General features: G+C 40.0%; 1 protein-coding gene across 1 annotated transcript; it reads left to right on the plus strand.

The window, feature by feature from the left end:
- Nucleotides 1-35: 35 nt before the first annotated feature.
- On the plus strand, nt 36-27,898 carry NDUFAF5 (NADH:ubiquinone oxidoreductase complex assembly factor 5). The gene is made up of 11 exons (XM_004697822.4): nt 36-284; nt 7,733-7,773; nt 8,090-8,153; nt 9,598-9,645; nt 10,947-11,050; nt 11,741-11,780; nt 13,245-13,442; nt 17,728-17,788; nt 27,202-27,285; nt 27,543-27,625; nt 27,787-27,898. The coding sequence occupies exons 1-11, from the start codon at nt 60-62 to the stop codon at nt 27,877-27,879; spliced, it is 1,041 nt and encodes a 346-aa protein (XP_004697879.1). The 5' UTR covers nt 36-59; the 3' UTR covers nt 27,880-27,898.
- Nucleotides 27,899-27,903: the final 5 nt, after the last annotated feature.

Here is a 27,903-nt window from a genome sequence, read left to right on the forward strand (position 1 = left end):
CGGAGCAGCGGTGCGCGCGCGCCGGCGGAGCGCGCCGGCCGGTGGTGTCACCTTTAAAAATGTTGCGACTCCAGGTTCTCTACCGTCCATGGCGGCGACCTCGGGCGGCTGGAGTTTCCGTGCAGAACCCGAGGCGCAGGGAGGTCGCCTCGGGCGTCTCTCCCCCGCACACTGCCTCCTCGCCCAGGACCCTGAACCTCTTCGACCGGGAAATGAAGAGGAAACAGAAGAACTGGGCGGCCCGGCAGGCGGAGCCGATGAAGTACGCGTACCTGCGGGAGGAGGTGAGCGCGTGGGGGATCGAACAGGGTGGCGTGTGGGTCCTGAAGCTCAGGCTGGCCCCTGACCCCACAGTGCTGGGTGACCTTGAGTAGCCGCTTCCCCTCCTGGGTCTCTGGAGTCACGCGAAGGCAGGGGTTCGGATATTCCTGGTGTCTACATGTATACCTTCCTTCCTTCGTTCACTCATTCACTCAGCAAATACCGCTTGAGTGACAGCAGTGGGCAGCACAGAGCTAGACCGCTGATCTTATGGGACTTGCATTTTGGGGGCCAATGCTGGGGAGACGTATGCAAGAAACCAATACTGTAATTTAGCTGATAGAATTAAGGTCAGGTTAAAAAATATTTTTTTAAAGCTAAGTAGTAGTTACTGCAGTGATCAGGAATGGCCACTGGGGCGGGATACTTATCTATTTTCAAGCTGAGATATGGGGGAATAAGCCTTATTGGCAAAGGGAAGGACAGATAGACACACAATCTCATGCCAAAAAAGACCTTCCTAAGTGAAGCTTGACCTTTGAGTTCTAGTGAGTGGGAGAGGAAACCTGGAGAGCCTGAGTTATAAGCCCCCTCCGCCCCCCACCCCATAAGGCTGAAGCTGATAAGAGTTTCTTCTCTATCTGTGCTATCTGGTATGGATCCCAGTGGTACATGTAGTTGGTTATTTAACACTTAAAATGGTTATGTGTTACGGTGAGTCCCGGGTTGGCTCTAATCCTCGGATCTATGTCATCCTGGGAGACAGTGTAAAGCAAAGCAAAGTTTTATTCCAAGGGAAACAGTGAAAGTACAGAGGAACATTCCGGGAATGTGGGAAGAGTACTTCTTTCTTGTAAAGGTACTTAAGCCTCAAGCTGTTCAGGCCAAGGTGCTTTGTGGTGCAGGACTTCCTGCTAAGTTGGCCTCTTCCTCTGGGCTGCTGGTCCCTGTGGATATGTAAGGCTTAGTACTGGTATACTTGATCCAGCTGGACATGCTGGGCACTTGCACTCCCGTGAGGGTAGAAAATAAAACAGGCTAGGGGCCCTTCCACATTGGGGTCCCCTTCCATTTGGCCCTTCTATAAAGATGGATCACCCGGAACCTAATTAGGCCATGTTTCTATGAGGGCTTGGGTTCACACAAATGGGAGTAGGAGGAGGTATTAAGGGCATCTGTGGCCCAACTTCCTTTATTAGCCTTTGACACTTGGCTGGGGAGTGACAAACGAAACCATTTGGTTAGTTTCTTCATCAAATCACACAGTGGAACACTGGAAAAGCCTTCCATACAAAGCTTCAAAGGGGTGGCTTGAGCTGGCTGGTAGGGTAAGTCCTCAGCCTCAGTAAGGCTAAGGGAAGGGCCTGTATCCAGGATAAATGTGTCTTGGCACAATTGGCCAAGAGTGCATTTTAGGGTTTGGTTGGTCTTATCAACTTGGCCGGAGGATTAGGGTTTCCAAGCAGGGTAGAGGCACCGTATATTCCCAAGGCTTGGCTGACTTTCTGGCTAACATGAAAAGTAAAAGTAAAGCCATTATCACTTGGAGCAAGCTGAATCTGGGAACTACCTCTTATAATAAAAGCTTGGTGACCTCTTGGACTTTTTCTGACTTTATGGGAGGACTTAATGTTTTCAGCTGCAAAAGTAAGGGACCAGTGGGCCCTCAAACTCTGGAGGACTTCTGTTAATCTCAGTTTCCCTTACAAATCTCTATTTGCCCATCCCTTTATTGAATGCAACTTTGCCCTTTCCCTTTGTGTTAGGCTGGGTTGACTAGAGAAACAAATTCAGTGACATTCATATATGAATAAGAAACAGCTTCATATCAAAAAGTAATTATGCATCAATAAAACAGTCCAGTCCAACTCAAGTCCATAAATCCGATATTAGTCCACAGGTACCTCTTCAGACTCACAAAGCCACATGCAATGATGCAGACTGCAGGAACATCACTGACTGGTGGGTACAAAGTCTTGTGGATCCAATGGTGGTGGATGCATCTCCACATGGCATCACCAGGAAGGTGAAGGCAGAGACGGGTGGCGAGGTTCCCAGGATCCTTCTTATGAGGAAGGAGGTCATGCCCACAAGGAGTCTACATCAGACTGTGAACTTACTGTCAGGTTAGACTCCACCCCTACACTTCAGTTTGGCAGGAAAATATGTAACTACCACATCCATCATGTGATCTCTGCAGTGCACTACTGCTACTTTCTTTGGGAGATGTACGTCTAGGAGCTTTTGAATTTCTAGCTCACACTTAATAGGGGTATCTCTAGCAGGTAAGTGCCTGTGCTTTTTCCAGAAAGCAGCATTCACAATCACTGAAATTAATGGTCCTATCTGCCACAGGGTAGCTCTTGACTCCTGTGTCAGTCTATTCATTGATGATGTTTTGGCAAGGACCTGGTGAAGATTAGGACCCCTTCAGCTCAAGACCACCAAGGCCTGAGGGTAGAATCTCTCGTGGGGCAGTCTGTCTTCTAGTGGCCAAGCCTTTTGCAAATGTGGCATGGAGTAATGGGGTACCCTTCTTCGTTGGGACACTCCTCCAGTGGTCAAGCTTCCTACAAGCTTCACAGTTCCCTGTGTGTGCTGCAACAGGATTTAAACCTGCCTTTTTTGTTTTGCTTCATTGGCATATTCTTCACATATCATGATTTCATCTCAATCATATTAAGAAGAGTTGTGCAATTATCACCACAGTCAATTTCAGAACATTTTCTTCTCTACTTGTTGTTAGTGACCCATTTCCCTCCAACCTCCATGCCATGCCCGTAGATAATTATTAATCCAGTTAATGTCTGTCTGTGGTTTTACCTATACTAGATTTTATATACAGAAGTTCAGACAAAATACAAACAAGAAACAAACAAAAACCACCAGCTATAACAAGTCAGAGAAAAACCTGAATCTTGAATGCAGCAGAGACTATTAAAAATGGAAACAACTTTAAGATGGGTCAGAAGGGAGATCAAGTGATAAGGTACTCCATTTCTCCTAGCCAGATCTGCCATATCAACTTTAGAGTGCTGTCTGTAGCGAAGCTATTCACATATCTGGACTCTGGTCAGAGGGGATTCACTGGATGCTTAATCCACATGGGGACCTTTTAAATGGATTTTGGGCTTCTACTGTCATCCATAGTCTCTGCAAATTGATGCTCACAATTTAAGCTGATTCTGTTCACTTCATATTTGGATTTTATTATATATACTGCTTGAATTACACAGGTTAATTTGCTTCTTCCATTGAACTTAGTTGATGCCTCACTTAGACGGCTGCTTATTTTAAGACAAGCTTTTAAGGTACTATTCTTTCTGATAGCCAGGCACTAACTATCTGGTTTGTTCTATCCATAATTTGTTCTATAATCGAACCACTGGCAGCCCTTATTCTTCTGTGTGGGGGTAGGATACATAGATCAATTTACAGTCTCCGAGGAATACAGTAGAACCCCAGACCTCGATGCTAATCCATTCTAGGAGTGTGGAGATGCAATGCAGTTGAGTTCCGAATCATTTTTTCCCAGAATAAATAACTGAAAATGGATTAATCCATTCTCAACCTCCAAGTTTTACCCTAACCTTGCCTTTTTATAAAAACCTTACACAGAAATTGCAAAGTAAATAAGCTCAGAGTTAAATAATGTAATTTAAATAAATACAACATTTATAAAAAGTTTTTTAACAACTACTTGGCCATACCTTGACATTGATGAGGCTCTGGATCTGTGGACACAGATGTGGACATGGAGAGGTACGGAGAGCCAGCCATTGTTTGGAAAGGGAATCCCCTTCCATAAAATCAACTGGTAGCTGCTTTTCAATTTTTTTTACCCTTCTTTGCCTTTTTTCACTACGACCTGGCTGGTTTTCTTTTTTAAAAAAAATCTGTCTAATGTGGTCTGCTGTTGACGTTTCCTTAAGTGTTTTCTAAAAGGGTGACTAAATTATCAACATTATCATTAACATGGTTAACCAGTTCCTTATAATGATTCTTTTCAAAAAACTCTGTTAGGATTCATGTTTTTTATCTAAAAACAGTACAAAAAGCCACAAAAACTAAGAAAATTATAGCCAAACGTTTGTAACACAGCTGCAAAAGGTTTAAACAACGTGTATTAACAATGCCAACTAACACCAAGTGACTGAAACACAAACTGCTTTTGTTTACAAAAATCACGTGCATCAGGTTATATTCCGATGTTTTGTTCAAACAACAATGCAAAATTTTTTGACATTTTACTTCGAAATCCGATTATGTCGAGTACTGATATGGTCGAGCATGAGGTACTACTGTATATAAAGACTAAAAACGATGGAGATAGCCAGTCAGGGGGCAGTATAGCACCAATGAAAGCTACAACTTTCCTCTAGTTCTTTAATGCTTCCTCCCCCCCACTATCATGATCCCAATTCTACCTTACAAATCTGGCTAGAGCAGAGCATGTACACTGGTACAGATAAGAACTGGAAACACAGGGAATCCAGGGCAGATAAACCCCTCAGAGCCAATAATGAGAGTAGCGATATCAGGAGGGTAAGGTGAAGGAGGGGTAGAAGGGAGGAACCTATCACAAGGATCTACATATAACCTCCTCCCTGGAGAGTAGAGATACCAGGAGGGTAAGGGGAAGGAAGCAGGGGTAGATAGGAGGAACCAATCACAAGGATCTACATATAACCCCCTCCCTGGGAGACAGACAACAGAAAAGTGAGTGAAGGGAGACAAAGGACAGTGTAAGACATGACAAATAATAATGGTTTATAAATTATCAGGGGTTCATGAGTGAGGAGGGAGGGAGGGAAAAATGTGCTGATGATCCCAAGGGCTCAAGTAGAAAGCAAATGTTTTGAGAATGATGAGGACAATAAATGTACAATACAAATGTGCTTGACACAATGGATGTATGTATGGATTGTGATAAGAGTTGTATGAGCCCCCAATAAAATGATTGACATTTTTAAAAAATAAAATTAAAAACGAAAGGGGGTAAGTTAAAAGGATTTTGGAAAGCACACAGTTGGTATGCCCTCTGTACCAGCCATTTAGTGATGACAGCTGGGAGGTCCTCAGTTTGTTCCAGCACCAGCTCCCACAGGCACTGACATCAGTAAGGAGCTGGTTGGGGCTATAGCACTGTTGTGCTACTGATTACCTGTGTCAGGCTCAGACTGTAATCTGCTGACCCCTTAAAGTTGACAGGTGCCTAGGAAAAAGTGTGCCACCTCCATGCCACCTGCCCTGAAGTCTGCCAAGGGCTCTGTCAAGGTTGCCTCTACATTACGGGATGAGAGAGTCTCAGGCCCACAAGCAGAACAGAGTCCTTTTATTTGAGGGCCATGGGTGTGGTCAAGGAACCAGGATCCTCCTACCTACAGTGTAATACTCTCCAGCTCTGGCTCATGTACACTCAGCATTGATGATTGAGATAGTTTATTGTGCCAGCCTGGCCAATAAACACAAGTGGGACTAACTGAAGGACGGAGAGATAAATGGCTCACTGAGCCTCGCCTTTCTTGTTTCTCGCTCTTTGATCATCGGACCAGTCTTGTGCGGCTTGCCTTGCTTGTTCTGTGCCTCAATTTACAGGCTACACTACCTGTGGGACGCCTAGCCTGTGAACTGTGTCGCTGTAAGTTGAGGTCCCTTTAAGGCATTTCTGGAGCTGGGGACTGGCAGTTGGTGACCTGGCTGACAGTTGGTGACCTGCTTTGTGATTGGCTGCTGTACTGAGATAGCCTAGCTTTCTATATAGTATAGAGGAAGACCTAGCAGCAGACTAGACTTGAAGGACTACTAGTGTCTCACAACTCTCTCACAGGAGTGAGTTGCACTGAGCCATTTGTACTGCTTTATAATTTAACTGTTCATTTCTTGTATTATATATCTATCTATCTGTATATAATTTAACAGTTCACTTCTTGTGTTATATATCTAATTATCATTATAAATAAATATATAAAATTATCAGCAATCTGATTTTATCTCTCTAGAGAACCCTGCCTAACACAATGATCAACCATTAGGGAAACTGGGTACTGGGCTCCCATGATCTATGTGGCGGGCCCCTCCTATCCCAGGGCCCTAGCTGTTCTGAACTGGCCTCCAGGCGCCCTCCCCAGTGACACTTGTGATCCCAGCAGACCCCTGGCTAGGTGGCATGGGCCTAGCACCACGAAAAATGCATGATGGGCAGACACCTGTATGGAGCCAGCCAGTCTCCTGGGCCTCAGCATGCTGGGCATGATTGGAAAGGGTTCTGAGGAGTGCAGTAGCACCCTATTGGCACATGTGAAAAGGCCCAAAGAGTGAGAGAAAAAGTTAAGGTAGAGCCACAAATCGTATGTTAGCAAGGGCGTAGCAAGTAAAAGGCTTGTGCAACTCCTCTGGCCTAGAGGTGGCCATTACTACTTACTAGTCCGCAAGAGAAGTGCCCAAGTCCCAGCACCAAAAGATATTGTGGTGTTTCCTAGGCTGGTTGTAATCCTCGGTTCTTCGTTTTCTTGGGAGAGGGAATTCCGCTAAGAGATAGAGCAGGCAGTAAAGCATAGGAAGATTTTGTTACAAGTGGAATTAAAGCATGGGAAAGGTTTAGTACATTTGACCAAGCTTCAAGCTGGCATCTTGGGAGAGAGAGCCAAGAGCCTGTCTATCTGATGGGCTTCTTTTCATAGTGCCCTACCCCCATCCAACTCCTTGAGTGAGTGCTCAGCTTCATTGTTAGTCAATTTCTAGGTGTTACTCGCCCAGCCCAGCGTCTTTGGGTTATTTGCCTATCAGCTTCTGTTTCCCAGTATCAGGTCCCCTTTCCCAACCCTTTCCTTAGCTGAGCCCCGGTCATGTTGGGAGTGGTTTGGGACCCACTCCTATCAGGCTCCCCGCTGTCTAGGTCTGCCCTTAGGCAGCCTCTCAGTTATCTACCTACTAAACATTCCAATCAAGCTGTGCTATGGGTTTAAAATACATATTTGATTTCATTGAGAACAAAAATAATGTACATCATCTCAATAATATTTCATATTGGTTCCATGATGAAGTCATCAAATTTTGATATATTGGGTTAAATAAAATATGTTATTCAAACTGATTTCTCTTTTGACTTGGAGTAGTGCTTTCGGGTTTGACTGCTATCCACATGGCCAGCAGTTTGAAAGGACGGCTGCGCTGCTGGGAGAAAGATGAGGGTTTCTACTCCTGTAAAGAGTTAGTCTTGCAGACCCACAGAGGCACGTCTACCCTATCCTGTAGGGGTGCGATGCATCAGAATTGACTTGATCGTTGATCTTTCTATTCAGAATTATTAAAGAAACTTGGTATGGTCAAAGAGAAAAGGGGATAAAAGGAAGCATTTCTTTACTGGTTGAAATGTAAATAGCCTACAGATTCTTAATTACTGGAAAAAGTGTTAATTTTCTGTTAAACCTTAACTTGTATACATCATTACTTCTTGTTATATTTTCAGGTTGCAAGTCAGATTGCAGACCGTATATATGACATTGCTAGGTGAGTGCTGGTTTCTTAATAAAATACAATCTATTTTGACTGAAGCCTCAAGAGATTAAATGTGGAGAACTTGATATCTGAAAGGGCAGAATCTGGGGGATTTATTAAGGATTGGTGGTAATCCCTCTGTGATTCTCTCCTAGTTTTTCATGTCTGAGAGAGCAAATGTTGTTTTCTTTATTCATATTTAACCAGTGGGCGAATGAAAGCCCAACTCATCTTTCCGAGCATGAAAGACTGCTCCTCTGGAAGTGAGTGTGTAACATATTATTAATACTGCTGCCAACAAAGCATAACTTAAGTCTTTCCTTTTTAGAGATTTCCCCATTGCTTTGGATGTTGGTTGTGGAAGAGGTTACATAGGACAACATTTGAATAAGGTAAATTATTCAATGGCATATAATTTCACTTTGATAAAATTGGCATGTTTCTTCACAGTACCCAGACTAATACAGCCCCAAATTGAGAAATTGAGTAACCTATACCCAGTACTATATTAGAATAAGCGTATAACATTTCATAAGGGCTGATTGTTCACATCTCTTCCCATCTACATGTTCAACAGCATTGTGCATTAAAGTGAAAGTTTAAAATCAGCTATAGTCTTCCACCAAAAATCAGTTGTGAAACATATACTATAGCCCTCTATAGCTTATAGTGTGAAGTCTATAATACATGCTTCATCAACTCCTGGCATCTCTGTCTCTTGCGTCTCGTAGTTCAAATTTTGAGTTGAGAAATTGGGATAGACAGTCTGAATAATCTAATTCTTCATCCCTCACAGTTAGCATGCAGTAGCTGGCTCATAAAAACCCTATGCTCATGTCTCTTCCTAACTCTGTGTTAAACAGTGTCCTGTTGGTCGCATGAAATCTGCTGTTGTGGGAAAGGAAATCAGCAAACACGATGGCTCAGGGATTTGGTTTATTTTTAAGAGTCTGCTGTTTAAACATTTCCTTACCTACCAGTTGCCATCAACTGTGATCAGCAGTGGCCAGGTCACGGTAAAGTTGTTCCTGGTTGTAGTCGGGACATATTATAAGAAGTTAGGGGTGAGGTGGAAAGAAAGAATTGGCTTCACTAATATTGGAGGGAGGACCAGGGTAACTAAAGAAGTTTCTAGGAGGCCATTATTAGTTATGCTTTGAAAAGATGAAGTGGAGTAAGACTGAGCAGTAAGAACAGATGATTGCCATTGGTGCTAGGCTATTAGTGATCTGGGCAGTGAAGTACAAATAGATTTGATTAGCTAGGATTGTGGAGAGAGACATCAGTGAAATGTGGAATTAGCGATCATGAACAGAAAAGCTGGATGATTAGAGGTGAGGTTTTTTAGGAATGGGAGGCCTATGCCTGCTGGAAAATGAAATTCAGAGTTGGAAAAGAGATTGGAAATGGTAGAGATGATAATTGAAGGAGCCGAAACCTGGAGAAAGGTGCATGGAATGCATTAATCTAGAAAAGCAATGGTAGGAATAGCTTTCCCCTGTTGCAAGGAAGGAAAAAAGTGAAGCAGAGGGAAGATGAAACTGCTAAGTCCCCTTCTCCCTCAAGTGTCTCCACTTGACAAACCTTTTCTTGCTGTCTGTAAACTCTTTGAACCCTTTCTTGCCCCGTTGTTCCTGTGTAACTTCCGATGTGCTAAAGGTTTCTTTATACCACGTTGATATGCAAAGTAATATTTTTATAAAACTGGCATGCCTAGTTATTACTTTCTCCTTAGCAATAACAACAGTTGTTTTGTTTTATTTGTTAACATGCTTTTGCTGCTGCTGTTGTTTTGTCTCTTTTATCATCTGATCAGATTTAATTTTTCCGTTTCAGGAAACTGTTGGGAAGTTTATCCAAACAGACATTGCAGAAAATGCTTTGGTAGGTGGCTTTTACCAGTGTTGATTTTGATCTCCTGGTCTTATTTTCAGTTCTGTATTCCTGTGCTTTTATTTTCTTCAAAATAAAAATTGCTTTATTGATTTTTTAAAACTGTAAACATAACACACATGAATTAAACCACACAAGAAATACAAGGGGAGGCAGATGGTTGGGGGAGATCACCCTTGTCCTACCACTCAACAACCACTAGTGGTGCTGTGATCTCTTCTGTGGATGTAACTTGTCATCCCAGTGCACAATGGTATACAAAAGATTATCCTAATATGCTATGTTTTTACACTGTTGTTTTTTTTTGTTAATGAAATATACACTATTTTTGAAATTACTATATGTATTTCAGTAGATTAGTATTCCATGGATAATTTTAAACATTTCTATTAAAGGGAATTTTTATTTCTAGTTTTTTTATCAATTAACACGATGACTGTTTTTGTGTAAAGCTCTCCTTGGAAATAAATTATTGTTAGTGGAGCTTAAGAATTCAGTGGTGTTCATTTTTAATTTCTGTTTCGGGACTGAACACTGTGAAAGTACTTGTTTCTTCTTTTTAAAAACAATGGCTATCCTGTTTTTGTCTTCATCAAGGGCACAAAGTGGAATTTCATTGTTATTTCTAGTTACATGGTGGTGGTGGTGGTTGGTGGATTAATTATATAGCCAGGTACCTAGTGTTATCTTTTGGCTGGAATTTTTTAATTTGAAAATTTTATAAATAATTTTTTCGAATTGCCTGTACCTTGGCTTTTATTTTAACCCTGCATGTTTTAATTTTAAGTGATTTAAAAGAACTTGTTCTTTAGTGATATTCTTTATTGTATATCTTATAAATACTTTGCCAGGTTTGTTGTTTGCATAGTTTGTTGCATTTTAGATGTTTCAAATTAATTTATATGAATCTGTTTTCTTTATAAAGTTTCTGCCTTTGAGTTATACTTACTTAGGCTTTTTTGCCTAAAAATATGAAATATTTACCCGTTTTCATCTGATATTTTTATGGTTTTAATGATTCTGATTAATGTTTCATAATTCATCATAAGACCTTTATAGTTTTAATGATTTCACTTGAAGGTGTTGAGACCTCTAGGATTTGTTCTGGTATGATGTGGGCATGCTGTTTGTGTTTTTCCAACTAACTAGCCAGTTCTCCTCCCAAGTTTGTTCGTTTATTTTTTTAAGAATAATCTGCCACATAAATATAACATTGCTTAAACTTAACAGCAATTATGTGAATAATTGAGATTCTATAAAACTACCTTTTAAACTTTATTTTTTATCTTTAGAAAAACACCTTAGAAATGGAAATACCTACTTACAGTGTCTTAGCTGATGAAGAATTTCTTCCCTTCCAAGAAAATACATTTGACTTGGTGGTTAGCAGCTTAAGGTTGGTAATCCGTTTGAACGTATAAAAACGTTTGCTATAAGTAGGCAGGTTGCACAGAAAGTTTTGTTACAAGATAAAGAATATAGACTGTACAGTAAAATTTTAGTAACTGCTTTTCAAATTACAAATTAGTTAACTTGGTTGCCACATTATAAATTTTCTTTAGTAATAAATTAAGTGTTGTATATCCTCTTTATTGGAGCTAGTACAGTGAAGCTTCAACCCCCCCACCTCCACCCCGCACTGCTCAGTCTGCTGAAACTTACCTGTGGCAAAAAGATTTTCCTCTTTGTTTTAACTCAATGTCCTTAACCTAATAATGTGGGGATAGGAGTCCTTTTGAGAGACTTTATTGGCACCAATATGCAAATATCAAAATACTTTTACCATAAAATTCATCTTGTCAAGTAAGGGAAAGCTAGTATTTCCTTCTACTTTAATTTTTGTAAGTATTTTATTGGGGGCCCGTACAATTCTTATCACAATCCATACATACATCAATTGTATATTCATTACGCTCATCATTCTAAAAACATTTGCTCTCCACCTAAGCCCCTGGCATCGGCTCCTCATTTTTGACCCCTCACTCTCCGCTCCCCCCCTCCCTCATGAACCCTTGGTAATTTATAAATTATTATTTTGTCATGTCTTTTCTGTCTGACGTCTAATGATATGTTTTTTATATTTTAGTTTGCACTGGGTGAATGACCTTCCTAGAGCACTTGAACAGGTGAGAAAACTTTTATTGATGCTAATATTCTATATTGTAATATTTATCATTAGTAACTTGCATAACTTCAGTTTTTACAAATTATAGATCTAGCAATTGAGGATGGAATCCAATCAAATAATTATTATATTCTCTGGGTAGGATATACCAGGTACCCACTAATATATTGATGAGTATATTGAGTGACACTCCTCACTCAGGAATTTAAGAAATCTAATTGTAAGCATAAGCATTATAATTTTATGAGACCTTAATAACACAAATCACAAGACGTTTTGTCGGGGATTTCTTTTCTCTCTTAACTGCCGGTAAACATTTTGTAAACAGGGATTTACTCATTTATTTTTCCCTCATTGATTCATGGAGTATACTTGGTAATGTTTGTTGATTGACGTTTGTCAGTTAATAGATGAGGGATTGATAAAGAGCATTGTGGTTCAGAGCAAGGAACGAAGACTTGGGTGCTAAAATGAAGAAATTTAGTGACAAAAGAAGAATATAAGAGCTGGAGAAGAGGCCAATGATTTTACAATTTCTTTACTTATATACTGGTTTGTGATTGCTTCTCAGTCTATTCTAATCCAAACCAAACTCATTGCCATTAAGTTGATGGTGACTCATAGTGATCCAGTAGAACAGGGTAGATCTGCCTCTGTGGGTTTCTGAGACTGTAGCTCTTTATAGGATTAGAAAGCCTCATCTCCCTCTCCCAATATATTAGATATGTATATAAGATGTTGCTTTGATTAGAAGGGCTGTTGTGGTTAGTTTTTTGCTTTTCTTTTAAAATCTATCCTTTTCCTATAATATTCTTATTAGTTCAAAATAGAGTCAAAACTAGTTATAAATTGTGAACTAAGTTCTTAAGCAGGCACTTAAGTTTCTGTAATTTGCTCTTGCTAGTATTTTCTTCAGTTATTAATTAAAATTTATTTTTATGTGATCAAGAGAAACTTGAGACTACTTATTCCTGTAAAGATATAAAGTCTTAGACCTCCAAGACAGTTCATTATGGGATGGAATCAACTCAGTGGCAGTGGATGGGTTATATATAATATATAAGGGGCCTTCAAAAAAAAACATGGAAAAATGGAATTTAAAGATAGTGGACTTTTTCAGTGAACCTTTTGAAGTTACCATATCCGAGGAGAGGAGAAATAGATTCCATCTTTGATGAGAGTTGTTACAAAAGGACATTCAAAAGGCACAAACGCAGGAGTGATTGTGCTTTTTTGTTTTGGGTTTTTATTAATAAATGTATTCTCTCTCTTTGTACCTATATTCTACAGAAATGGCTGTGTGACAGTTGGTTGCTTTAGATGTTGTTTATGACATTATCAGATTATTAACTTGGCAGCCTCCCAAAATAATGATAATCATAACTATTGATTTAGACATTATGTCTTTATTCTTTGAACATCCTTATATTTAAAATTGTGAATAGTTTTTTTGTCTTTATTACAGATTCATTATGTTTTGAAACCAGATGGAGTGTTTATTGGAGCAGTGTTTGGAGGTGACACACTCTATGAACTCCGGTGTTCCTTACAGTTGGCAGAAACAGAAAGGGAAGGAGGATTTGCTCCACACGTTTCTCCTTTCACTGCTGTCCGTGATCTTGGACATCTTCTTGGGAGAGCTGGCTTTACTACACTGACTGTGGTAACTATCAGGAGAAGCCAGGAACTCATTAATGAAAGCTTAAAACAAGATATTTTAATCTTAAAGACAGAAGGTTTCATTATTGATGATATTTTGGGAAGGCTTCAGCACTCCCACTTTTTCTAATGAAAGGATCTTACCATGTCCAAACATTTGTTTTTTGTTCTATGTGGAGGAAAGGGCTTACAGTTTTCATCAAATCTTCAGAGAAGACTATAACTAAATTAGGAGCCACTGGTTTACAGCTTTAATCCTTATATCCGTAATCCCTTGTTTTTTATTTAATAACTTTAAAAAGATTACACTCCATTCTTTTATCGTGATTTGTTGATAAACATGTATTCAAACTGATTTGGTCATGACTGACATATCAAAATCTGAACAGACCCAAATTTGTAAAAGGTGGTCGTACCAGAACAGTCATAGAAACAGGGAAATGTATGGGTCCAAGGCCTTGAAGGAGAGACTTGGAGGAGGCATAGTGACTTTCAGACTTGCATGTGAGAGATTAGATTCTTGCCTGGATTGTGGAAAGCAATACGCATTCAAACCCAAGTAGTCTGTCACTATCTTTGCACTAAATGCCATTGTTTACCAGTCAACTGGTTAAGAGATTTGGTTACTATGTATGTAACCCACAGACCCCTTGGGTTCTTAGAGGGAGATTCCGCTATTAGCAGGACATCTGCCCATATTTTTGAAGGGAGAAGAGTGTAGGCGATGGGGTGACATGGAGGCATGTAGTGAAAATTGTCATGACATGATGACACATAATTTGTACCAGGCCATCTATAGTTTAGTCAACTGTATTTGGGAACGCAAAACCTCTGACTCGTGAAAAAAACAAGGCTTTCTGCTGTGAGTCATTAAGCCAAACTAAACCCACTGCCCCTGAACTGATGACTCATGGCCACCCTAGAAAGATTTTTCAAAACTATAACATTTATGGGAGCAGACAGCTTCATCTTTCTGCCTCAGGAGCTGTGGGTGGGCTTGAATTGATGACATGTGGTCAGCAGCTAGACATGCAACCCCTGAACCACTGGGACTCCCCATCAAAATAACCGCTTTATCCTCAAAATAAAATTGTGTTCTTCATAGATACATTTTTAAAGTTGTAAAGTGAGGTATACATTTTAGAAAGATTTCCACTAAATATGTTTGGCCTGACATAACATTTTTAAAGCCCATATTTTTGTTAATTAGGAAATCCAATAATTCAAACTCATGCATATTCTCCAAAAATATTAAGCATTAATATAAAAATATTATAAAATCTTTACAGTTTAGGAGCGGTTCCTTTTAATTTGAATAAGTCTTTGATAGAGCTATTGTGATACTTTTGTGATTGACTAGAGGTCGTACTTTTAATTGGTTTGGTTAGAGACATTCTCAATAGATAGTTCTAAATAGTTACATAACAGCCTGGAAGGAATTTGCTTTTAATCTTAGCATCTCTCTTCAAAAATAGTTTCTTAATGCAGAAAAGTATGTAGATGAAATAGTTAGGATCCCACTATCCAGAGGGTCTTATTAAAAAACATACACACAGCCTGATCTATACATGTTTTAAAGAAAAAAAGGAAAAGGTAAAAATGTATGTAGGGAAGAATAAGAGAAATAGACAAAAGTCAAAAGTGAAAAAAATCTGTCTTTTATCCTTCCAGAACATTTTTCCCTTCATAAAGCCAAATATAATCATGTCCTTCAAATCTCCCACATATGCAGTACTGTACAAAATTTTGCTCTTTCTCTATAGTTACTGTGTTCCCCAACCCCACCAAACCTCAGTCGATAACATATCTTAGAAATATCCCTCTATATTATTTGTTTTTAAGAAGTACGTAGTATTTCACTTAATATCCACTGCCTTCTGTTCAGAGGAGCCCTAGTGGTATAGTGGTTGTGTGTTGGACTCCAATCCCTAAGATCGGCAGTTCAAAACCATCAGCTGCTCCACTGGAGAAAGGTGGTTTTTTTTCTACCCACGTAAACAGTTCTAGTCTCGGAAACTATACACAGGGGTAGTTCCATCCTGTCCTATTAGGTCAGCACTATGAGTTGCCATTGACTTCATGGTGGTGAGTTTGGGTTTAGAGGTTTTTATGGGCCTTCTGGTCAAATCAGATTCACAATGACCCGATACAGAGATTCTGGCCTGGTAAATCTTTACAGGAGCAAACAGTTTAGTTTTTATCCCAACCAGAGGCTGACTCACTGCCTTAATTCTGACTCATAGCAACCCTATAGGGCAGGGTAGAACTGCCCTCGTGGATTTCCAGGACTGGAACTCATAAGGGGAGTAGAAAGCCTCATCTTTCTCTTGCAGAGTCGCTAGTGTTTTCAAACTGATGACCTTGTGGTTGGTTAGCAGTTATCAGCCCAAACACTGACCTTGCAGTTCACTGCTTACCTAACAGGGCTTTAGAGTTGCTTATTTTATTCAGTAGATATGCTTTAATTAATTTAACCAGCTTATACGGATTGACTGCCTGCTGCTCCAGGAAAGAAAAACGAGGTTTTCCTACAGGGGCACTTCAGCCCTGCCCTGTAGGGTCAGTGTGAGTCAGCATCAACTCACTGGCGTGAGGTTGGATTTGGGGTTTTATATCAATGGAGGTATAGATAGTTTTTGGTGGTTTAGTTTTGTTTTATATTTTCAAACAGTACGGCATTGTATTTCCTTTCACTTAATCAGGTATTTTCTAGGTCCAAGATTCTGTGCATTTCAGCGTTTTATTGATAGGATCTAATTACTGTAAAAGGTAGCATCAAGTTGCAAGCTCCTTAATAACTTAGATGAGTTCCTATTTACAGGCTTTTATTCTGCCAACCTAATTAGTAAAAAATAGTCTTTTGTTACCTTGTTTTGCGTGTCTGAGGTTCACAACACAGATGGGCATTGCATTTTTATTTGTATCCTTTTAATTATGAAGGCTCCCTGGTGTGTTCTAAGTTAGGCATTGTGGTTATTAACCACAAGGTCAGCAGTTCAAACCCACCAGCTGTTCAAAGAGAGAAAGATGAGGCTGCCTGATCAAGTATAAATTTAGTCTTTGGAGTACTGTATAGCAGGAGTGTCAAACTCAATTAAAACGTGGACTATTTGGTGCAACAGGCAAGATTACGTGGGCCACATCACATTTACAAATTTTGTTAAATTTATATTTTGAAGTGAGGATTCAGGAATATGGATAGGATAATTAAAACACTATATAATTGCTTATTTATAAAACTAAAGTTATTCTTCTTTTCCCAAAACTTGCCAGTGCTTACCTCCTATTAGTTTTCACTTACATCTTATGTTGTGACTAGAAAATATAACAAAGTAACTAATAAAAAACACAAGATGTTGGACAGCTGACAAACATGATCCACAATTGTAATGGCTTCCCTCTAAAAATGTTAACTAGCGCTGCCGCTAGGTATGGTTCATAAGAGAACAACCCAGATTGCTCTCTTTAACCTTCTCGCTTTTGGGATCTGTTTACATTATGTGACACTGAGAGTGGCAGACACGTCGCCAAACTGAGTCAGCGCGTTTATACACATCCATGGGTCCCCAGGAAAGGCTCTGGGCCACGTGTATACTCGTCTTCAGTAGTTAAAGAGTTAACGAGGGAATCGTGTGTACGGTATTGCCTCTATCTCCCCTAAGCGCTGTTTTCTTCATAACAATTTCTTCTATTTTCATTTTATTTCAGAGCATCGCAGGCCACAAAAAATTACTTCGGGGGCCGCATGCGGCCCACAGGCCACCAGTTTGCACCCCTGCTATATAGGGTCACTTTGAGTTGGAATTAACTTGATGGTAATGGGTTTGGGTTTTTTGGTTTAATTATTAAAGAGAATGTATTTTATAAGCATTCTTTAGGGTTTTATACTTTGTGTCAGAGAACAGTAGAGTATGTTAGGAACTATAAATCTAGGCCTGGAAAATTAGCTCCCTCCCAAAAAAAAGTACAGTATTCTGGGAGAGTGTTCAAAGACTTGAGGAAGAAGGTCATTGGTTCTAGAATATAGACTTTCTCTATATTGTTTCTGAGGAGAAAACTAGAGCCAGTTGGTGGGGTTGTAGGAAGGTTTCTGTTAGCATAAGGAGTATTTATTTGGAAATTAGCGATCTTTATAAATCACACATATTTTAGATGTGCTCTGTAAAGAATATTGCATAGAAGATCCCTGCTTATACTGAGAGATTAGTTTGGACAATCTCCATGAACCCCTATTTCAAGTATGAATTTCTTTTATCTTGAATATTCAGTGAATTTTTATTTTTTAATAGGATACTGATGAAATTCAAGTTAACTATCCTGGAATGTTTGAATTGATGGAAGATTTGCAAGGTAAAGCACTTTCTTTTAAAGAATTGTTAGATTCTATTTGAGAATCAAGTCATGAGACCTGACTAGCAGGGGTTGGGGCTAAGCACTAAGGATATGTTGGTGCGGGAGGAAAACAAAACAAAACAGCCTTCAGAGAGCTTATAGTGAACAAAGGATAGGGCGCTGGAAAGACACCAAACAACGGCAACAAAGATAAATGTTAAATTGGAATTATGGGAAGGCCTATGAAGTAGAGGTATGGTACTGTGCTATTGCTACCCACAGAAGGTGGCAGTCCTTCCTGGAAGGGTTCAATTGATGTTGGTCTAGAAAATTGATGCTTTTTCTAATGATAATTTGCAACATAAGAGCAGACCGTTAGATTAGTTTAGGATTTAAGATGGTCTTTGTACCTTTGCAGAAGGAAGAGAATGAGGATTATCAGTCTAATGAGAAGTCTTGTGTCTATTCAAATCTAGAAAAGCAAGCTGAAGTCTCTTTGAATGAGTATGAAGTAGGTGATGAAACTTTAGGAGAAACTGAAGAAGCAGGGATTGATATGTTATCTAAGGCCTCTGATTCTAAAGAAAACCTCACAGCCAAAGCCTACATGCCCTCGGGGAGGATGCCTGCAAGCGTCTGACCTCCCCCGGCAAGGGGAGGATAGGTCATGGTGTGAGACCATCCAAGAAGCCTTGTTTGAGGAAGTGGGGGACTGTTACTCTAGAAAGAAAAGGTTAAATAGGTGAAGAAAAGAGGGATATGAGTTCCCTGCAAGGGGAACAGCTTATGCAGAAAAAGGCCCACTGAACGAAAGAATATGGCAAGAATTGAAAGAAGTGTATTGTGGGTAGACTTGTGAACAAGGGGAGAGTTGAGTCATAAAATTGGGTGGTAAAATAAGATCAGAGATCATGCAACAAGTCCTTATAGGCCTTGTAAAGGCCTTTTATTACATGGCCTTTTGAGGCATTTTAATGTGAGGAGGAAAAGGAAGTCACACTCTGAATTTTTATTTTGAAAAGAATGACTAAGAAATACTAAACTGTTTATTGCATTAAAGCTCCCTGAGAGATAACGGTTGTTTTTATAAAGGTAGTGGCAATGGAAAGGAAAGAAATAGATTGCAGAGACACTTAGGAGCAGTTCTGGCTAGTGCATTGAATGTGGGCAGATGAAGAACAGCGGCATGCCAAGTTTAACAGCTGAATTGGTAGCACACCTACCTATATAGATAGTAGTACCCTTCATTCACAGGTAGTGGAAAAAGGGCATGGACCAGGACAGAGCTTGAGTTCACATTTGGGTTGGTTGGGATTTGTGATGGTTAAGATTATTGGTCAAATTGGCTAGGGTACAATTCTCAGTGGTTTAGCTGACATTGGTCTGCTTGTTTTGCAGTAGTGTAATATAATTATCCTCAATTTTATGGTGTAATATAAGTGGCCAGCCAGCTGAAAAGCCAGTCAATTTTCATGTGGATGTGGTTTGCATCCAGTTTATAGATGTTCTTGCAAAGTCAGCTCTCTCGGTCTTTCTTTTTTAAGTTTTATTGGCATTTAATTCACATACCATACAATTCCACAGTTTAGTCATATTAGAAGAGTATACAATCATCAGCACAGTTTTTTTAACATTTTCTTCTTTCTTGTATTCATGATTATTAGCTCCCTATTTCCCCCCAATCATCCCTGTCATACCCCTAAGAAACCATTAATCCAGTTACTGTCTTTATAGATTTACTTCTGAGTTTCATATATAGAAAAGTAGACTTAGGAAAAAAAAAAGAAAAATAGACTCTTCCCCCAAAACAACAATAAAAAGAGCGAATTTTAAATGGGTTAAAAGAGAGATCAAACGAAAGGAGTTAAATTTTCACCTAACTGCATCTGCAATAATACACTTTTCCAGTGCACTCTGCATAGATGGCAAGGCTATTCACATTCCTGGTCCAAAGTCAGAGGGGATTCACTGGAAGCTTTAACCATGTTTATTTCCACTTATAGGTCCAAAAGGAGATCAAATTATAAGATTATATATATATATATTTTTTCAAGATACTGCATTTTAACCTACTACATCTGCCATAATTGACTTTGCAGTACTCTTTTTCTGATAGTAAGGCTATTCCCATCCCTAGACTATCGTCAGAGGGGATTCACCAGAGGCTTAATCCATGTGTGGACTCAGCAAATGGATTTTGGGTTTTCACTATCATCCATAGTCTGCAAACTGGGTGTTCATCATTTAAGCTCTGATACCATGCCTTCCTTCACATTTGGATTTTATAATTTGAAATCCTTGAACCACACAGGCTGGTGTGTTTCACCCGTGTGGACTGAGTTGATACCTCACTTAGATGGCTGCTTGTTTGAAAACAAGCCTTTAAGACCAGACACTATTCTTTCTGATAGCCAAGCACCATCTGGTTTCTTCACCACACTTTGCTATAGCACTTCAGTGATCTCTTCACGCAGGTGAGCATCAAATTGGGCCATGTCATAAGAACTGATTGTTCTTAGATTGGGACTAAAATTCAGTGCCAGCCTAAAATTCATTCACCTATCTCTGGTTTATATAAGTCTCTAGTTAACTTTAGAGACATAATTATCATTTTATGTTAGAGAACATTATCAATCATACTATATTGATAGTGTCATTAAGTTAGACAATGGTATAGAATTTAAATGCTTTTGTTGTTGTTTTGGTTTTTATTTAGTAAAATCTTATAATTCAAACTGCGCAGTTGATTGGACCTGTTTAGGTATCTTCACTGGCAGTTGGGGTGTTTCTGCCCGTGGTGTTCCTGGTGTGAATTACTTGAGCTCTGTGTTTTGAAACAGCTTGATAAGTCCTTTACTAGACAGCTTTTGGAGAACTGCCCTGGTCAGGGAACCAGAATTTTCGGTCTCTCAAACAACAGCTGGGGTGATAAACTTAAGGTTGGGAACTTCCTTATAGACCTTGTCAACAGTGGCTTTGTCAAACAAGGCCAAATTATTGAGCTTGTCCAGAATTTTGCCTTTCAACTACATCTTTTTGACCCCAGAATTGATTCACTGGGTCTTTGTCTTTCCTGGCTGACTTTCATTCGTCTTTCTTTTTCTTTGTCACCCTTGGAGACATCACAAAGTTCAGAGAGCAGTTACCACAGCCCCAGCCTTGCTAAGATCAAATTTAAAACACTGATGAGAATAGAAAATTATACAAGTAGAGGCTGACAACAAACCCACAATGTGTGAATTGTTGACTTGTACAGATTAAACTCTGAAGTGACCGGACACTTTTTATACAAACAGTGGGGTTTGCTGATAGAACAAAATTTTAAATAACATTCATTTACAAAGGCAGAACCATGCCTACCTGATTAATACATAATAAAGCAAGGAAGTATTAAAATACTGAGTATATTGTGTTCCAGGGCCACCATTCATTGGCACCCTCACGACAAGAGTACCAACAACCACCAGTTCTATAGCCTTGATATATCAGTCATATGTTGCTCACATGTTGTAGCCTTAAATCCAAGGGTTACAGGTGAGTTTGAGGGAAAGCGCAGTTCATTAGTGGGTTCCATCATGGAATCCTGGTGTGGCTGTGAAGGATGTTCTGGACCTTGAAAGTACAGAGTAAAGTCCAGCAGTCGAAAGGAGGCAGCCTGGGTCACCAAGAGCTGAATAGAAACTAGGTCAAACATAGGAACAACGTAATACCTGGCATACTCTCCCCTTAGGGTCTATGTAAGTATTGTTAAGCATTTTTCCCCAGTGGGAGGTTGCTCCTCCTTGTTTACTCACCAGCTGAAGTACAATTGTCTTCTCTAAGACATACTTCTTCCCCAAACCCCAATCTTGACTTGAATTTCCAGTAAGGTTCATTTATCACTCTTGTAGATATCTGCTTATTTGGTTGGCCTTAGCACAATTTTGTATGGTGGCAACTAAATAGTCTTCTCCCTCTCTCTGAATCTTGATGAAAAACTGACCCCACCTGAAGTGAGATATCTTTTGTTGAAGTGGTTTTAAAGATGAACATATAGAAGGGGTGATAAGTGGCTCCTGGATGCTAGGCAGGCTCTGTATTTCCGTGCTTGGGAGACTGGATTAGAAGATTACATGACCAGGGAGCAGAAGCCTGCCTGCATCTTGGCGTTTATCCTTATAGTAGTGGACTCATACAGCATTTGTCTTTTATGCTTGACTAACTTCTCAGTATAATGGTTTATTTTTTCTGCTTTTTAATAAATGCTGTGTTTGTGAATCATTTCGGAAAAGAGACCAGAATTTTTTATATCATTTGCAAAAGTTTACTACCTACTGATTTTAAAATACAGTGCTACGTTTGGTTGTGTGAGGTTTTCTTAATATTCTAATTCTGAAGAAGAGCAATTTGAGGCACATTAAATGATGGAGTGTGATTTGGCCTAGGCAGTCTTGCTCCAGAATTGTACCCTAGACTAGTGAGTGTGCGCATTTTATGGAGCTTTTTTTTTCTTTCTTTCTTTTAAATCAAACTGGCAATTATATTCAAGGAGCCCTGATGGCATGGTGGTTACAGTTCCAGACTGCGAACCAAAAGGCCAGCTGTTCAAATCCTCGGCTGCTTCTTGAAAAAAAGATGTGGTGATCTGCTTCCTTAAGACGTGGAGCCTTAGAAGCCTTGTGTGGGACTGTTCTACCCTCTCCTGTAGGGCCACTTTGGATTGGAACTGAGTTGATCCCAGTGGGTTTGGTTGGTCTTGTGTGTGTGTGTGTGTGTGTGTGTGTGTGTGTGTGTGTGTTGTTAGCATGTCTGTTCAGCATATATGTTCATGTATTTTTAACTATTATCCTGATCAAGAGAAGCCCTGTTAGCTTAGTGGTTACTAGTTGAGCTGTGATCCACAGTTGTCAGCAGTTCACAACCACCAGATGCTCCTCTGGAGAAAGGGCTCTCTACTCCTCTGTACAGTTACTGTCTCTGAAACTCAAAGGGGGCAGTTCTACCCTGTCCTCCAGGCTCACTGTGAGTCAGCATGAACTTAGTCACAGTGAGATCGAGACCCTAATCAAAATCAGAATTTAAGCCGCCCGGAGGGTGATGCCCTCATGGACTTTCTCAAGGTAATAACTGCCTGTCCCCTCAAGGTTTTTAATGGGTCGTGTATTTTGAGGGCTTGTTGCTTACTATTAGCCTTTAATAGACTATGCCTGCTTTTGTTTTCACTGTGAAGCCTGTTCACAAAAGACATGTTTTAGTTTTTGAATTGGCTACATGTACCTAGTAAAAGTAAAATTCATATTTAATAAAGTAGAAATAATCCTTCGCTAGTTGATTTGTATGCAGTCATTCACTGTACATTGAGCACCTACCATGTGCCAACCACCGAACAAGTGCTGGAATGCGGTGATGGAAATAACATAGCTCCAGATCTCCGGGAGGGAGCTCATTGTCCGGTGGAGAGGGAGAGAGACAGACCAGTGATTCAACTATAAGACAAACTGTTTTTTCAGAGTACAAGGGAGGAGCATAATCGAAAAAGGCCCTAAATCTGCTTGGGGAGTCAGGCAATATTATTGCAGAGGGTGTTTACCAAGAGAATGAAAGAGGATAGGTGGGGTGGAGGCCTAAAGGACACTGCATTTCTCTGCTGAGAAAATGACCTCTATGAACCATGGCGGTGAATGCGGATATGGAGACATCCTTCAGTCTCCTGCTAACGGAACTATACAGTAATTCAGTATTGTTGAGGAGATGAAATCAGGGAAAGATGGGAAATTGTGCAACCTTATTGATCAGAGGTACCCAGAGCTTCGTAGTGTCGTGGAAGAATTTTGAGCAGAGGAGACACCATCACATTAGTGTGTTAACTTACATTCTCACATTGCTTGTGAGGAATAATTTATGAGGAAAATGTGAGGTAGAGCTAAAATTCAGTCTTGTTAGACATGAGCCGACAGAAGGGAGTGAAGTTTCTTACCCAAGGTGATGCAATGGTCAGTGGTCAGACCAGATTTAGGAGCCCTGGTGGCGCACTGATTTCTCCTGCCTGCCAGCCAAAAGGTCAGCAGTTGGAACCACAAACTGCTGTGGAGAGAAGGAGCACGCTGTCCTTTAAGGGTCATGATGGGTTGGCATGACCACAACAATAAGAGCTTGGGTTGAGGGGTAGACAAGCAGCCTGACTCAAATTCTGAACTCCTGGTCACCAGTTCATGAAAAAGTCTTAAAATAGAGAAGGGAGAAATCATAGATGACTTCCCAACTTTCCTAAGTAGAATATGACACTGCCTGCAACTTGCTCTTAGGCATATTTTATTTGTTTTATACCTTTTTCTCAATGGTTGAAGTATGTCACATTTAAGCTGCCACTGTTATTAATTCACAGAAGAAAAGTCCAGAATGTTGGCCTAATTTTACAAACAAGTTACTTATCTACTGATGAATGCATAAGAAATTTTGGAGGCTTTCACAGTGGTTTTAAGGTAAGTTCAGTTAATTTTTTTAGACAATACTCAGTATTGTTACTAGTAAACCATAATAAATTAGGTTTGGCTTCTTAACAAAAATAAGCAATTAAACTTAACCTTCAGAACACTGTGAAAGTCTTTTACAGTTACTTGCTGGTCAGATTTTTCTGTAACCCCAAAGCCTAAGGCAAGTCCAAAGTTCCTGAATATATTTTCCAGGTGGTCTTCAGTGTATGTCCATTGTGGCATATTATTGAGTGTTCTTATTGCATTTTGAAGACGATCAAACTGAGCTTAAATAACTTTGTCCAGATTACATAAAGGAAGAACTGGGACTCATATATGAATATTTATATTCCAGATTCTTTCTACCATGTACCTTACTTCCTGTAAAGGGAAGTAAATTGGACTTGCAGTGTGTATCTCTGTGACAGAAGGTGAACTGCTCGAGTTGTGGGCTTTCTGTTGTGGTGTACAGTACTGCTCTTGAATTTCAATATGCCTTAGAAACATAAGCAAGACTATTATTATTATTAATCCAGGACACTTTAGTTCGTATATTTTCGAAATGTTTCAACTCTACTTTTTTTTAGATCGTTTTCTTGGGGGCTCTTACAACTCTTGTTACAGTCCATACATCAATTGTATCTGACATATCCGTACATATGTTCCATCGTTCTTTTCCAGACATTTTCTTTCCATTGAGCCCTTGGGATCAGATCCCCCCCCCCCCCCCCCCCCAACCCTCATGGCCCCTTGATTGATTATATATTGTCAATTACTTTCAAATCTCACACCAACCGCTGTCTCCCATCACCTCTGGGGTGTGTGGTTATGTGCCATTCATTGTGATCGGTACCCCCCTCCCTCCCCACCTCTCCCTACCCTTTTGGTATCCCCCTACCCTTTTGGTATCGCTACTCCCATTCCTGGTCCTGAGTTCCATGTGGCAAGAAGAGAGCATCAGCTATCAATTTGTAGGAAAGAAACCCTGAAATAAGTCTTTAAAATAGTTTCTGAAAAGAATGCACATAATTCTTTATAATCTGGGATTTGTAAGATATTATCAAACTGAAAGCACATAATAACTTTGTTGTCATCATCTAAGAAGTCTCAAAGCCCTCTTTCCAGTCTTAAAATACTTCCCTGTATGGCTTAGAAGAATGAGGCAGTGTGACCTTGTTCTCTCTCCCCGTGAAGCATTTCTAAAAGTGACCTAAGATGTGACACTTCTGGAAGGACACTACCAACTGCTGACAATACCCGGAGGGCCAGTGACCTTGGTTTTACCCTTTTGCTTTACTTTAGACAGTTGTGCGAAAGTAAAATGTGTTTGCTGGACTTGCTTCAGAAACTTGACTTGTTTACTTTCCTTAGTATTGAAGACTATTTATGTAGTTTCAATTCAGAATCATTCAGAAGTCTAGCAACCATCTGAAAGCATAATGAGGCTTTAGTAATATTCTTCACATTAAGAATTATCAGCGCACAAAGAAATTTATATAGAAAGTGTATTCCCAGCATTTACTCTACAAATGCAGGAAAATCATTTTGTCTCTAAAATCAAATGGTTCAGAGTAGGCTAGTTACACTTGTTAAAAAGCAAAACAAAGAACCAAACCCCCCCCCCCTTTGAATTAGCTCAATAAAATATTTGACTGTTTCGTGGTTTAATAAATAATTTGCGAATTGGAGGAGCATGAGTTTCCCTACTTGAAGGGGAAAGTATATGTTCCTGACAATTAGAGATTTTACGACAGCGGCCCCCCCCCCACCGCCCCCCCTCATGAACATAAGTTTCCATGCTGACCGAATACTTAGTGGTTCCTGAGTTAACATGAAAAAGTAACTCCTACAATTTTGACCATTTACCCATTTGTAGCTGTGAGCCCTGCAGGAAATAGCATAGAGGGAGCCATATCTGGCCTTCTCTTGCTTCCCTGTTGCCACAAGGCAAAGGTCAGGCATGCCTCTGTTCTGCCATCATTATTTATCCTATTCTGATGCCAAGCATTCATTCCTCCCGCAGCACTTCTACCTGCTCTAGATTCCATATTTCAATTCAGTGGCCCCACAGAACTCACAGATAATACTCATGATGAAAGGGCATTATTAGGGGAGCGAACAGGTTACCACAATCCAGGATCAGAAAACATTAAGGATGCAGTCACTGGTCCAAAGCAGCACTTCTCCTTAGCCAACAGCCAGGTTTCACTGCAGGTCTCCACTTCTCAGTCCCATCATCCTTTGACATTAGCTTCTGTGGGCAGGAAGTCCACCCACTGCTCTGCCTCATGGTCCCACAGCCTCAGTGCTGTTCATTTATCCTGTCTCCTAGCACTGGCCTCTGGTGCCTCTAGTCTCGACCTCTGCCACTTTAGACAGAGACCTAGAACGGCTCCACTTAACAGTGATCCTGGTATTTCTGCTCCTACTTCAAAGGTGGCTCATCCTTATAGGCAGGGGGTAGGAACTAAAACTGACTACTCCCCTCTATTAGTGTTGCCCTGTTTGCGTATTCCCACCAATCATGTGGTGAGTTACAGACACATCGGTAGAAAAGACCTATTAAGAAATTTCATTCCACTACAAGGCCTCTTGAAATTTAAATTACAGAAATAGCCTTTTTACTCATTAGATCATGAGTAATGAGTTTATTACTGATGATCCTTCTTTAAAGTCTCAGAGACCCAAAGGGCAGTTCTGCTTTGTCATATAGGGTCACTGTATGTGTTGACATGGATTAATGGCAGTTTGTTTCATTTATTTGAACCCTGTTTTAACTGGAGAAGACAGTACATTTACAATTTGAGCCAGGATTTTACAGTTAAATTTTGATCTCTTAAATAAGGGGGGGAAAAACTTTAAAAATGGAAGTAAAATGTCTGCTGTTGGTTTGTTTGTTTTTTTCATGATATTGAAGAATGGGGAAAGTGATATCATTGGATACGAGTATTCACTAAACTCCCTGCTGCATGTTTTCAGGGATGGGTGAGAGTAACTGTTCGTGGAACAGAAAACCTCTCCTGCACCGAGACACGATGCTGGCGGCTGCCGCTGTCTATAGAGGTAAGAGAGCTGGCCACTTGCCCACCTGTTCCTCACCACGGACTTTGTGCCATGTGATTTCCTTAAAATTGCCGGTAATTTTCCCTTTCCTATTTCAGCACCCTAGACTGCCTAACCCTCACCCGACACAGACCTTGTCTCTTAAAATACAGATCCTGTAGTTCCAGCCCCGTCCCCAAACAGCCCTTGTTATCTCTTTATTGTCACGGGCAGCTTTTCCCCCTGGAGTTGTTCAGATTCCCATTATGTCTTTACAGAAATGTACAAAAATGAGGATGGTTCGCTACCTGCCACGTATCAGATCTATTACATGATTGGATGGAAATATCATGACTCACAGGTAACATTAAGACAATCCACTCTTCTTAGTGAGCTCACATTTTCCTTTCTTTTTTGTTTATTAATGTAGTGTAAGGGATTATTTATGAGACAGCATTGAAGTATTTAATTGGGAATTTATGTGTATGCATTTCTAACGTTTTTAATCTGTTTGATTTTCAGTCAAGACCAGCTGAAAGAGGCTCTGCAACCATGTCATTTAGAGAACTCGGGGACATAAACAGACTTGTGTCACAGGAGAAAAAATCAAAATAAAGATTTTATTTACTTTTCATGGAG

The sequence above is a fragment of the Echinops telfairi genome, unplaced genomic scaffold, assembly GCF_000313985.2.
Source record: "Echinops telfairi isolate 266 unplaced genomic scaffold, ASM31398v2 ScPeMD7_5592;HRSCAF=6446, whole genome shotgun sequence".
NCBI lineage: Eukaryota > Metazoa > Chordata > Mammalia > Afrosoricida > Tenrecidae > Echinops > Echinops telfairi.

What these genes read in the sequence shown, in the direction of transcription:
- NDUFAF5 (XM_004697822.4), top strand. Translation starts at nt 60, where the DNA reads ATGTTGCGACTCCAGGTTCTCTACCGTCCATGGCGGCGACCTCGGGCG. An exon ending in CGTATATATGACATTGCTAG is followed by an intron (nt 7,774 to 8,089) that starts GTGAGTGCTGGT and finishes TTTCCTTTTTAG; the next exon opens with AGATTTCCCCATTGCTTTGG. An exon ending in TTCCTAGAGCACTTGAACAG is followed by an intron (nt 11,781 to 13,244) that starts GTGAGAAAACTT and finishes TCTTTATTACAG; the next exon opens with ATTCATTATGTTTTGAAACC.